The sequence below is a fragment of the Loxodonta africana genome, chromosome 25, assembly GCF_030014295.1.
Source record: "Loxodonta africana isolate mLoxAfr1 chromosome 25, mLoxAfr1.hap2, whole genome shotgun sequence".
Classification (NCBI taxonomy): Eukaryota; Metazoa; Chordata; class Mammalia; order Proboscidea; family Elephantidae; genus Loxodonta; species Loxodonta africana.
In genome coordinates, this window is record NC_087366.1 from 33151195 (window position 1) to 33163527 (window position 12333).

Genomic DNA, 12333 nt, shown 5'->3' on the forward strand with positions numbered 1-12333 from the left:
ATGTAATTGTCTGCTTCCGTAAAGATTTAGTGTATAGGGTTGCTGTGAGTTGGAATTCTACTCCATGGCAATGGATTTTGGTTTTTGGTATTAGGCTGTACGTTTCAAGGGCATCTCGAGATTGCATGTAGGATCAGGCTGGAACTAGGAAAGTGAGACTTACTGTATCAGATGATACCAATTGAACTGTGACAAGCACAGCAGGTGAAATTGGAACTTGGGCTTTATCTTTTAGATAACATAAGCACTCGATGTAGAGTAAAGGTTTTTAAAACTTGTCGAGCTTACCTCCTCATTTCTCCTTCCCTTCCTCCTGGCCACTATCTCTCCCCATCAAAAGAGGAACCGTTTCTGGTGACGGGAGTATCAAGATAACAAGTTCTTGAAATGGCCTCTCGATTTCAAGGACGACTGGGCGCGCTTGCTAATGGAGCCCACTCAGCAGCTGCAGCCCGTCACAGCCACACACTATCACACAGGGTCAAACTGTGGAAGCAGAAGCTTAAATGTAGTTTGTGTGAATTGGTCTTCGTTTCTTCACGAGCAACTGAATCATATGATAACACTCCAGCTCTGAAAAGCTCTCTCACTCTGTTTTCTGGGTGTGTCTACCAGCGTGAAGTTATTTTTTTGGTACCAATACCAGTTGCCATGGAGTTGACTACAAATCATGGTGAACTGATGTGTCTCAGAGTAGAACTGTGCTCCATAGGGTTTTCAATGGCTGGTTTTTCAGAAGTAGATTGTCAACCCTTTCTTCCAGGCAACTCTGTGTAGACTCAAACCTCCAACCTCAGTTAGCAGCTGAGTGCATTAACTGTTTTCACGACCCAGGGATTCTGAAGTTACTGTAACGCAGTACTTTTCAATCACATCACCTAAAGGAGAATATCTGGAAGAACGAATTAATCTCAACATCTGCTTGAAATTATGGCTCATGATAGTGGTGATTTAAGCTCAGAGCCTTGTGTGTGTTTTGTTATTTTTTTTGGGGGGGGAGGGAATAAACTGTAATGTATTTTTAGAAAAATATTTCTTGATATATTAGCAAGAATACACTTTTTGTTTTTTTTTTTGCCTTGTGTTTTTTGACTGGCCCATTTCTCGTAGCTCTGCTCTCTTTGGCATGGGATCATTTACTGCTTCAGGTGATATTAATGTAAGCTTAAGGAAAAAATGATTTGGATGTTATTGGGGAGGTAAAATGATATGACATTAAATACCTGATCGTCTCAAAAACAAATCTTATTTTATGTGCAACTGCTGTTATGGATTATCCATGCCTCCTCTTGCTTCAGCTAGCGTGGAAAATCCATCCAGAATTGGTACCTCAGTCACTTCCTCCAGGAGTCTTTTTTTTTTTTTTAAGTCCCTCAAAGTGAGGCCAAGTCTCCCTCCACTGTACCGCCATATGACTGCTGTGTTAAGCCTATGTCACTGAACCCAGCACCTTGCTTTTACCAATCATCCATTTGTGTGACTATCTCTGTCCCCAACCCTGGTTGTGTCAAGGCTCGGGGCAGCATCCTGTTCATCTTTTTGGCCCCAGTGCCTGGCATAGAACCTCACACCTGGTAGGCTTTTTTTTTTTTAGTAATATTTTATTGTGTTTTTGGTGAAAATTTACACAGCAAGTTAGGTTCCCATTTGACAATTTCCACACAAATTTTTCAGTGATATCAGTTACATTTTTCACAATGTATCATCATTCTCTTTATAGTGTTCTGGTTATTCCATTCCCAGTACTCTAGTTTCCCTGCCCCCTCATTTTCTCGTCTTTGCTTTGAGTAGATGTTGACCTTTAGGTCTTGTACAGATGTTTTTATGTAGAGCACCAATCTTACGGGTACCTGGTAGCCTTTTAAGAAACATTAGGTGAATGTATGAATAAAGGTTAGATACACCCCAAAGATTAGCCTTTTCTTTGTTACCATTTGTTAATTCTGTGGGACTCATATCTGATATATACTTTTTCTCTCTGCAAGTGTCTCATCAACAGCAGAGGAAGAGAGAGAGAGAATTAACAACAAAATACTGAACGATGTCCTGCCAATGGGAAATGAATCGATTGTTAATTTGATGTCAGTGCATTTATTCAGTAACTAAAAAAATAAATCCACCAGAGAGTTTACAAGGTAGAATTGTCACCTTCCACGTAGGAGACCTGGGTGTGATTCTTGGCCAGTGTACCTCAGGTACAATCACCACTGTCTGTCAGTGCAGGCTTGTGTGCTCCTATGATGCTGAACAGGCTTCAGCAGAGCTGCCAGACCAAGATGAACTAAGAAGAAAGGCTTGGTGATCTACTTCCAAATCTCAGCCCATGAAAACCCTGTGGACCACAGCTGGTCAGGGGGATGGTGCAGGACTAAGCAGCATTTTGTTTCATTGTGTGTGGGGTCACCATGAGTTGGGGGCTGACTGAATGGCAGCTAACAATAGCAGCCTACGGCCTGTGAAGACATGTATCCTATTAAAGTCAGGCATCCTCTCTTGAGAGTCCTATCGAAATGATCAGAGTGCATAGGGGGAGCTGAAAATCATAGAAATAAACTGATTTTTGGATAAAAATCTGTTCATAAAACCAGATGTATTTATCTTCTAACTGGAAGCATGGACCAATGCGGATATAAACATTGGGAAATTATTAATCATTTTTCACATTTCAATCTATTTCAAAATCACCTTGGCCTATATCTTTTTACATTTTCTAAATATATGTTGTTGAGTTCACTTTATGCAATGGTAATATATCTTACGCCGATATGTGAGTAGCATTATTTTCTGTGGTTTATGTGCATGCAGTTTTCATTTGTCACAGTTTTCATTTGTCGACGGCTGTTCTTTGCAATACACAGTGCTTTTTACAGCATGGCCTTTGTTCTCTCCTAAATTTATTCTCTCCTTGAATACCCACTTCATTTTATTGGCAGCTGCATTCCATATGCGTTTATTGAGCTCCTATTATGCTATTTAAAATTGAATTTGTGTGGTCTGTTACAACAGCCTCTGGTGGTACCCCTTACTAGTTGTGTGACTTTGAACCTTGCTGTCCCTCTGTTTAATCAACTGCTAAGTAGGGAGACTGATAGACCTGCTTCATAAGTTCTAGTATTAGTTGGTATTCAGAGCAATGTACTTAGAATAGTACCTGACACATAGGAAGTGCTCAATAAAATGTTAGCTAAATTAATATTATCTTGTTATCATGTATTTTCACACATGGAGTTTCCACTGTGACAGTCAGTGTCACTTTGGTGCCAACAGACAGAGCCGTCTGGGTTTTAGGAGCTCGTGGTTGGTGTTTTATCTTGCCCTGCAACGTGAAATTAGACTTACCTAGGACTTCATGGAAAGCGTTCTGCCAGCTTTCAAGGCCTTACACAGCCTCGTTCCACCCCTCCATTTTTCTGTATTGCTCACGTTCCTGGGTCTTTGTTAGGACTGAGTTACCTGCTTATCTTCGTGCCTGGTTCAACTACCCAACTAAGCAGAACAGATGTCCTTTCGTTAACTCGAACCTTCAGTAGTCAAAAATGTCTCAGATTTCTAAAATTTTTCCTTTGCCTTTCGTATCTTCCTTTTGGAAATTTTACTAATGGAAGCTAATTTTGGTTTAAATCTATTCTTGAATATTGGCCTTCGAAGTCTGAAAACTTTGTAAAAATAGACCAGGCTTCGCTTGGTACTTTAGAAAATTTGCTACTTTGGACAATATGCTACTTTAGAAAACGTCAGTAAAATGACTAGTGTTGGACAAAATTTTGTGGTTAATGCTAAACCGATAAGGTCCCTCTGGCCTCCATTTTTAAATGTGAGATGATATTGTACTGATCCAATGGTGCCCTTGTAATTAATTGAGGGCAGTGGGTCTGAAGTTCCTCAGCATTGCTTCATTCAATCTGATAGCAAGCTGGCCTGGGTGTTATTCATTTCCTGTACTATTATCATGACAAATACTGCTATCCTTTGATTATGCAAACAAAAGGTGTAATACCGTGAAACCTAATTGGACCTGCTTCCATTTCCCATTCTCCTACCTTTGGTGTTTATGCTGGAAAGGATATTGCTGGGGGGCTTGGGTTTTTTTCCATCTGATTCATAGGGACATTTTTGGATTATTGGTTTATGATGTAGCTTTATGGGAAATGTTGCTGTGTACTCTAGTGAGAAATTGGTGTTGAAGAGTCTGGACCCACAGCTACCTCTGTGTCCCCTGAAGCCATGGTCCTTTTCATATTTAAAGAGTGCCTAGCATAGTACCTTTCATGAGCTCAGGCTCGTATTAAATTCCTGTAACATTGATTTGTGTTTGTGCCGTGCCCTTGGCGAAATGCTTTCACAGCATTTAGCATTTGATTATCAAACAATTTTTATTTAATTGGAGTCATAAAACTAATTACATGATTTCCATTCTGATATTATGGCTTAAACTTGGATATCAGATTCCCTTAGCAAATGGGTAGAAGGGGAAGTATTCCTGCCTTGTCCCAATCAGGAGGCTCAGAATCTCCTGGCCTTCTTTATTTTCTTGGGCATTTTGGCCCTGGAACCTCATTTCTGATATGGGCTCCCTCCATGGTCCCTGGATCCTGCCTCATCATCACCTTTCTCGTGAGCCCCCGCTCTGTGAGACCTAAGATGGTAGGGAAAGGAAGACAGAGGAGGGAGGTGGGGAAAAAAAATGGAGGAGACCATCATGAGGGGTGCTTTAGTCTCTGTCCCTGCCTCTGTGGGCATAACACTGAGGAAGTTTAAAACCTCTTGAGAAGGTTGTGGGTCAATCCAGTGAGTATATGCGAAGTACCTTTAAACTGCTTGGCTGGGAGGTAGGCTGGGGACCCAGATAAGGTAGTATTTCAAAAACAGCACCCTCTTCAAATGCAGCCTCCAGGCAAGTGGAAAGAGACGTAAAACTTGCAGGTTCTGGAGAAAACCAGCACGTCTCTAACTAGGGCTTCAGATGCTTATTGGAGTCAAGTACTTAGCATTCAATTTTGTAATAATATCATCAGTATGGTAGACATCTGGGTTGTTTTTAAACATGAGAATAAGGCTTTATTTTCCTCAAGGGAAATGCTACCCATTTTTGTCTTTTGGGGGAAATCAAGGGCTCATCAAGGGCTTCTTATATTACTCTCACTCCCTTAGTGACATCATCCAGCCTTGATGCTTCCAGTGCTGATGGCTTCCAGACATACATCTCCACCCAGACCTTTCCTCGAACTCCAGACTCAGATATCTGGCTTCATACCTGATACCTACACTGGATGTCTAATAACCTTCTCAAATTTAATGTATCCAAGATGAACTCTTATTTGCCTCCCCAAACTGGTTCCTTCTGCGGTCTTCCTCACCTCGGCTGATAGCAACTCTATTCTTCCCAGTGCTCAGGGCCAAAGCCTTGCAGTCATTCTTGACTTCTGTCTTTCTCACACCCACATTCAATCTATCATGGAATCATGCAGGTTCTACCTTTAAAATTTATCTAAAATCTGCCTGTTGCTATACAGTATTCGAAGAAATAAAACCAGAATGTTCCTTAGGAGTGAGGATAGCAAAACTTTGTCTTGCTTACTTTGGACATGTCTTCAGGAAAGACCAATCTCTCAAAAAGGTCAGACTGTTTGATAAAGTAAAGGGTCAGTGAAAATAAGGGAAACTCTCAATGAACTGACACAAATAGCTGCAACAATGGACTCAAACATACCAATGGTCATGAAGATGGCTCATTGCTTGGGACATTCCGAATTTGTAGTGCTTGCTCAGGATTAACCAGTGAACAGATCTCTGTTTACAGAACTATATCATGACAACTAAAGTCCCATACTAGCATAGTACCTGGCATATGTTGTTGTTGTTGTTGGGTGCCATCCTATCGATTCCAACTCATAGCAACTCCACGTGACAGAGTAGAAATGCTGTACAGGGTTTTCTTGGCTATAGTCTTTATGGAAGCTAATTACCAGGTCTTTCTCCTGCAGAGCTGCTGGGTGGGTTCTAACCACTAACCTTTTGGTTAGCAACTAAGCGCTTAACTGTTGCGCCACCAGTGCTCCTTACTGGCCATATAAAAACAAAAAAATCAAACGCATTGCCTTACAGCCAATTCTGACTCATAGCGGCCCTAGAGGACAGAGTAGAAATGCCCCATAGGGTTTTCTAGGAGCAACTGGTAGATTCAAACTGATAACCTTTTGGTTAACAGCTATAGCTCTTAACCACTCTGCTATCAGGGCTCCACTTGCAATATAGTAAGTGCTGAAAAAATGTATTTAATTAATTAATTTGGAAAAAACTGAGCACAACTAAATCTGTAGGTGTGGCCAACATAAATTATAAGAGACCATCTAAAACAGATGGTTCGTTGTATAAATTTACTATTTACCTTTCACGAACAAATTAACCAGAACATACAATTGTTTTAATTTGTGTCTAAATATTTGATTTCTCTTTGAGAAGTTTCAGGATACTTTTTCCAGTTCCAGATAAAACACCACCCCCCCCCACCACCACCACCACATACACATACAGACACACGTGGTAACTAAAATGGATCCTGAGAAGCTGCCAAAGCAGAGGCTCCCAGTAGCGCAAACTTGGGCTGAGAGGCAGCAGAGCGACTCTGCTTTTCCACATTCCCTAATGTTAGAGTGTTAACGAACCCTTTGGTATCAATTGTGTTTGAGAATACAGTTTGAAATAAAAATAAAGGAAAACAACAAGATTAACAATAATAATGTTAACAATAGAAGTAGCAACATCATTGATCATTACAACCACCACTTAGTGAAAACCCATCAGGTGCCAGGTTCTCTCTTGTGCTTCATACGCACATCTCAGTTATTACCTCGAGAGGCACTTTAATCCAATAGATGAGGAAACAGAGATTATAAGAGCTTGCCTAAATTGTACCCAATCCTTTTATATCTGTTTATTATTAGTAAAATGCCTCTTTGATTCACTGAACCACAACGATCATTCATTTCTCTCAACATTTAGTGATTTCTGGGCACTTGAGTTTATCTCAAGCGGTAGCAGATTTCCCAGCCTTGGAAGTTGAGCAATTGATTTTCTACTTACTGGTAGGATCACATGTTTAGATTTGTTTTTCCATAAAAGGTTTTATGATTCCCTGCTCCCATTGGTGAAGTTCCTTTTTCAGTAGGATGGGAGCTACCCAATTATTGGGTTCTCTTTCCCAGTATTTAACAATCAGCCTCTTGGCTACCATGTAGGAAATGTAAGAGTCAGAACATGAAGTGACCCAATGACAGACCGCAAATGAACTATCTTTGAAAGAATAAAGCAAGTGTTGGCACAAGTTCCAGTACTCTCCAGTCTCCAAGGTGACTCCTACAGTGCTCACTCACATCCTTAGAATCCTTTTCAGCAGATTGCTCCAGGCAACCACTCCCAACACACTGGAGTATTTTCCAAACATAAAACTGGTTGCCTTCTAGCCCTTTCCCATTCATGGTGACTGCAAGTGTGTCAGAGTAGAACTGTACTCCATAGGGTTTTCAGTGGCTGATTTTTCAGAAGCAGATCGCCAGGCGTTTCTTCCGAGGGGCTTCTGGGTGAACTTGAACCTCCAAACTTTCAGCTAGGAGCAGAGTGCATTAACTGTTTGCACCACTCAGGGACCCCAGTTCCCAAGACAGGGTATTATTGTTGTTATTAGAGACTTAACCACTGTCCTTTGATTTTTAGCTTTTAGTAGTTCTGTCTTTTATTCATTCTTTGACTGCAGTTCCATCACCTTTGGATTTTTGTTTTGCAGAAACAAATGTGAAGGAAAAGACTGTGAAGTACATGCAGATGCTTGAGGATAAACTGCACAGGTAAGGATAATAATTATTTATTACAGACCTCACGGGGCATCTGGATTTGTCATTATTATAAAATTTAGTTTACTTTAAGCTATCAACAACAAAAAGGGCTTGCCGATTTCTGTAATAAATTAACAAAGAAAAACACAAAACGGAGTCCTTTCAATTCAGTGAGGGAAGGAGCAGGTGTCATACAAACATCTCCCAGCTCTGACTCCTCATTTAGAAAGTAAATAGATTGAAGGCCTTGGGGAGATCACAAGATAGTTTTCATGTTCCATAGAAGCAGAAGAATTTCTTTGCATGTTAAATTTGGAATTCATGCATTGGTCTGTTTTTCCTTTGTTTTCAGTGTCTGTGGGGGTTGTAGGGATTTTGAACCGGCTTATACATGTTTTGGAACAATATAAAAATGCATGTCTTAGTATTCTGTTTTGAATCCTGAATCAAAACCAGCATGAAAATTCCTGGTTGCATTTTTTTTTTTTTCTTTAACCCAATTAGGAATTCAGATTTTGAGAAATGTTAGGATGCTGTAGCATGTCAAGATGTTTCTGGTTGTTGTGGCTGTGTACTTCGGAAAATAAATTCCAGCCACTGGGATCTGTTCCTAATTAAGGGAACAAGTACTAAAATGTAACATATGCTTTCTTTCCTGGGAGTCATTTAGTTGCAGGGAGACTGTTTTGCTACTATTTTGGAAATAGTTAAGTAACACTTTAAATAGGCCCTGCCTTAAACCTTTGCTAAGATAATCCCACTGGCGAAACATTGCTTCTCCCTTAGGAGGTATTAAGAGAGGTGGCGCTGTTGAGGCTACTCTACAGAATAAGGAAGGTACTACAGTGTTCGTTTCTCATACTTGGAAAGCAAGCCTGACTGACCCCCTTCTTCCCCCAGTTTGGGAAGGAATGACGAGGAAGGTAGTTATGAGAGAGACAGGCATGCAAATAAGAGGGAGTCTGTCAGGAAGTGCCTCTTTCCATGAGAAAGTACCAGTACCGGTTGTTGTCAAGTCGATTCCGACACTTGGCGACCCCATGTGTGTCAGAGTAAAACTGTGCTCCATAGAGTTTTCTTTCTTTTTTTATTCAATTCAGTCAACATTTTATTAGCGGCTGAGCGCATTAACCATTGGCGCCATCCAGAGACTCCATGGCTAGCAATGTTGCTGTTGTGTGTCGTCAAGTCCATTCTGAATACTCATAGCAACCCTATAGGACAGAGTAGAACTGCCCCATAGGGTTTCCTAGCTGTGATGTTTACAGGAGCAGATTGCCAGGTCTTTCCTCCCGTGGAGTGGCTGGTAGGTTCGAGCTGCTTGACCTTTCAGCCGAGTGCTTAATAATTTTGCCACCAGGGCTCCTTCAGACTAACAATAGGGCTCCATTACTTTATCAATATAATTTACCATAATCATAGATATTAGATAAGCATTAACAGTCCTCAATACAGAGAGTATTCCCTGAGTGGCATATACACAAAGCACAATGTTCATTCTTTAAGGTAAAAACATTTCACACCACAAAGTGAACATTGATTTCCACTGGCTGAAGGCTTCATCTTCACATTTTCTGAAACATCAGAGCTGCGCAGGGTTAGTAACCATGAGGGAAAATGATACACTATTTAAAAGCCGTGCGAGTGGTAGAACTCAGCCACATGTTAAATTCTGGAGGACCTATTTCAGTTTCAGCAATCTGGGGACATGATGACTTGCTAATGGGTACTTAGCTAGAGTCTTGGCAATCATGTGCTTAGCAGCACACACTGGAAGCCTACTTTTATCTGTAAAATAAGGGATAGTAAGAGTATCTACTTTATAGGATTGCTGTAAGGATTAAATAATTCATGGTTTTACACATGATAAGTACTCAGTAAATGTAAGCTATTATTAGCAGTGATCATAGTACTACTAAGGAGCACTTGGAAATTTTCTAGAAATCAGTTTCCAAAAGGAACTTACATTCAGAAGTCTAAGTAAGATATTTGTAAATCTTCAGCTATATTAGGGTTGCTTTTGTTCATTTGTTTTGAGATACTAAGCTGGGGATATAGAACAATCTGCTTCTGAAAAAAGTTCTGTGTGTACTTTAGAAGAAAGAATATCCTTTTTTTCTTTTTTATTGTGCTTAAAGTGAACGTTTACAATTCAAGTCAGTTTCTCATACAAAAACTTAAACACACATTGTAATGTGACCCTACTTGCTCTCCCTGTAATGTGACAGCACAGTCCTCCTCTCCACCCTGTATTTCCTGTATCCATTCAACCAGTTCCTGTCCCTCTCTGCCTCCTCATCTCACCTCTGGACAGAAGCTGCCCGTTTAGTCTCATGTGTCTACTTAAGCTAAGAAGCACACTCCTCACCAGTATCATTTATGTCTTGCAGTCCAGCCTAATCTTTGAAGAGTTGGCTTTGGGAATGGTTTTAGTTTGGGGCTGTCAGAGAGTCTGGGGCCATGTTCTCTGGGGTCCCTCCAGTCTCAGTCTGACCATTAAGTCCGGTCTTTTGCTAGAATTTGAGTTCTGCGTTATACTTTTCTCCTGCTCCATCAGGGATTCTCGTTGTGTTCCCTGTCAGGGCAGTCATTGGTGGTAGCCAGGCGCCCTCTAGTTCTTCTGGTCTCAAGCTGATGGAGGCTCTGGATTATGTGGCCCTTTCTGACTTTTGGGCTCTTATTTTCCTTGTGTCTGTTGTTATTTACTCTTCTTTGCTCCAGATGGGTTGAGACCAAGTGATGCATCTTAGATGGCCCCTTGCTAGCTTTTAAGACCCCAGACGCTACTCACCAAAGTGAGATGCAGAAGGTTTTCTTAATACATTTAGTTATGCCAGTTGACCTAGATGTCCCCTGAAACCATGGTCCCCAGACCCCTGCCCCTGATACTTTGTCCGTTGAAGTGTTTGCTTTTGGTTTAGTCCAGTCGTGCTGACTTTCCCTGTATTATGTGTTGATCTTCTCTTATTTTTTTTACCTAAAATAGTTCTTGTCTACTATCTGTTTTTATCTAATTAGTGAATACCCCTCTTCCTCCCTCCCCACCCTCGTAACCATCAAAGAATGTTTTCTTCTGTATTTAAACCTTTTCTTGAGTTCTTATAATAGTGGCCTCATACAATATCTGTCCTTTTGTGACCGATTAATTTCACTCAGCATAGTGCTTTCCAGATTCATCCATGTTATGTTTCACAGATTCATTGTTGTTCTTTATTGTTGTGTAGTATTCCATTGTGTGACTATACCATAATTTGATTATCCATTCATCAGTTGATGGGCGCCTTGGTTGTTTCCATCTTTTTGCTATTGTGAACAGTGCTGCAATGAACATAGGTATGCATATATCTATTCCTGTGACGGCTCTTACTTCTCTAGGATATATTCCAAGGAGTGGTATTGCTGGATCGTACGGTACTTCTATTTCTAGCTTTTTAAGGAAGCACCAAATCGATTTCCAAAGTGGTTGTACCATTTTACATTCCCACCAGCAGTGTATAAGTGTTCCACTCTCTCTACAACGTCACCAACATTTATTATTTTGTGTTTTTGGATTAAAGCTAGCCTTGTTGGGATGAGATGGTATCTCATTGTAGTTTTCATTTGCATTTCTCTAATGGCTAATGATCATGAGCATTTCCTTATGTACCTGTTAGCTGCTTGAATGTCTTCTTTGGTGAAGTGCCTCTTCATATCCTTTGCCTGTTTTTTAATTTGGCTATTTGTCTTTTTGTTCTCGAGGTTTTGCAGTATCTTGTAGATTTTAGAGATTAAACTCTGATCAGATTTGTCATAGCCAAAATTTTTTTTCGCAGTCTGTAGGTTGTCTTTTTACTCTTTTGGTGAAGTCATTGGGTGAGCATAGGTGTTTGATTTTTAGGAGCTCCCGGTTATCTAGTTTCTCCTCTGGTGTTTGTGCATTGTTAGTAATGTTTTGTATACTGTTTATGACATGTATTAGGGCTCCTTGCATTGTCCCTATTTTTTCTTCCATGGTCTTTATCATTTTAGGTTTTATATTTAGGTCTTTGATCCATTTTGAGTTAGTTTTTGTGCAAGGTATGAGGTAAGAGTCTTGTTTAATTTTTTGCAGATGGATATCCACTTATGCCAGCACCGTTTGTTAGACAGACTGCCTTTTTCCCAATTAATGGACTTTGGGCTTTTGTCGAATATCAGCTCCTCATAAGTAGATGGATTTACGTCTGGATTCTCAGTTCCGTTCCATTGGTCTATGTATCTGTTGTTGTACCAGTACCAGGCTGTTTTGACTACCATGGCGGTATAATAGGTTCTAAAATCAGGTAGTGTGAGGCCTCGCACTTTTTTCTTCTTTTTCATCCACAGAGTTTTCAGTGGCTCATTTTTCAGAAGTAGATCACCAGACCTTTCTTCCGAGGCACTCCTGGGTAGACTTGAACCTCCAATCTTTGGGTTAGCAGCCGAGTGTGTGAAGTGTTTGCACCACCCAGGGACTCCCCTTAGAAAGTAGGACAGTACTTAT

The 12333-nt window shown here is 40.5% G+C and overlaps 1 protein-coding gene across 11 annotated transcripts in view; it reads left to right on the forward strand.

Moving 5' to 3' along the window:
* DISC1 (DISC1 scaffold protein) overlaps nt 1-12333 on the forward strand; it is a 419870-nt gene that overhangs the window by 315919 nt on the left and 91618 nt on the right. For all 11 annotated transcript variants that reach the window (XR_010319406.1, XM_064276664.1, XM_064276663.1 and 8 more), the window contains one exon: nt 7784-7844. Coding sequence is in view for 10 of the 11 variants with exons in the window: in XM_064276664.1 (XP_064132734.1) it covers nt 7784-7844 (61 nt within the window). In the remaining variant the exon portion in view is untranslated. The remainder of the gene's footprint in view (nt 1-7783; nt 7845-12333) is intronic.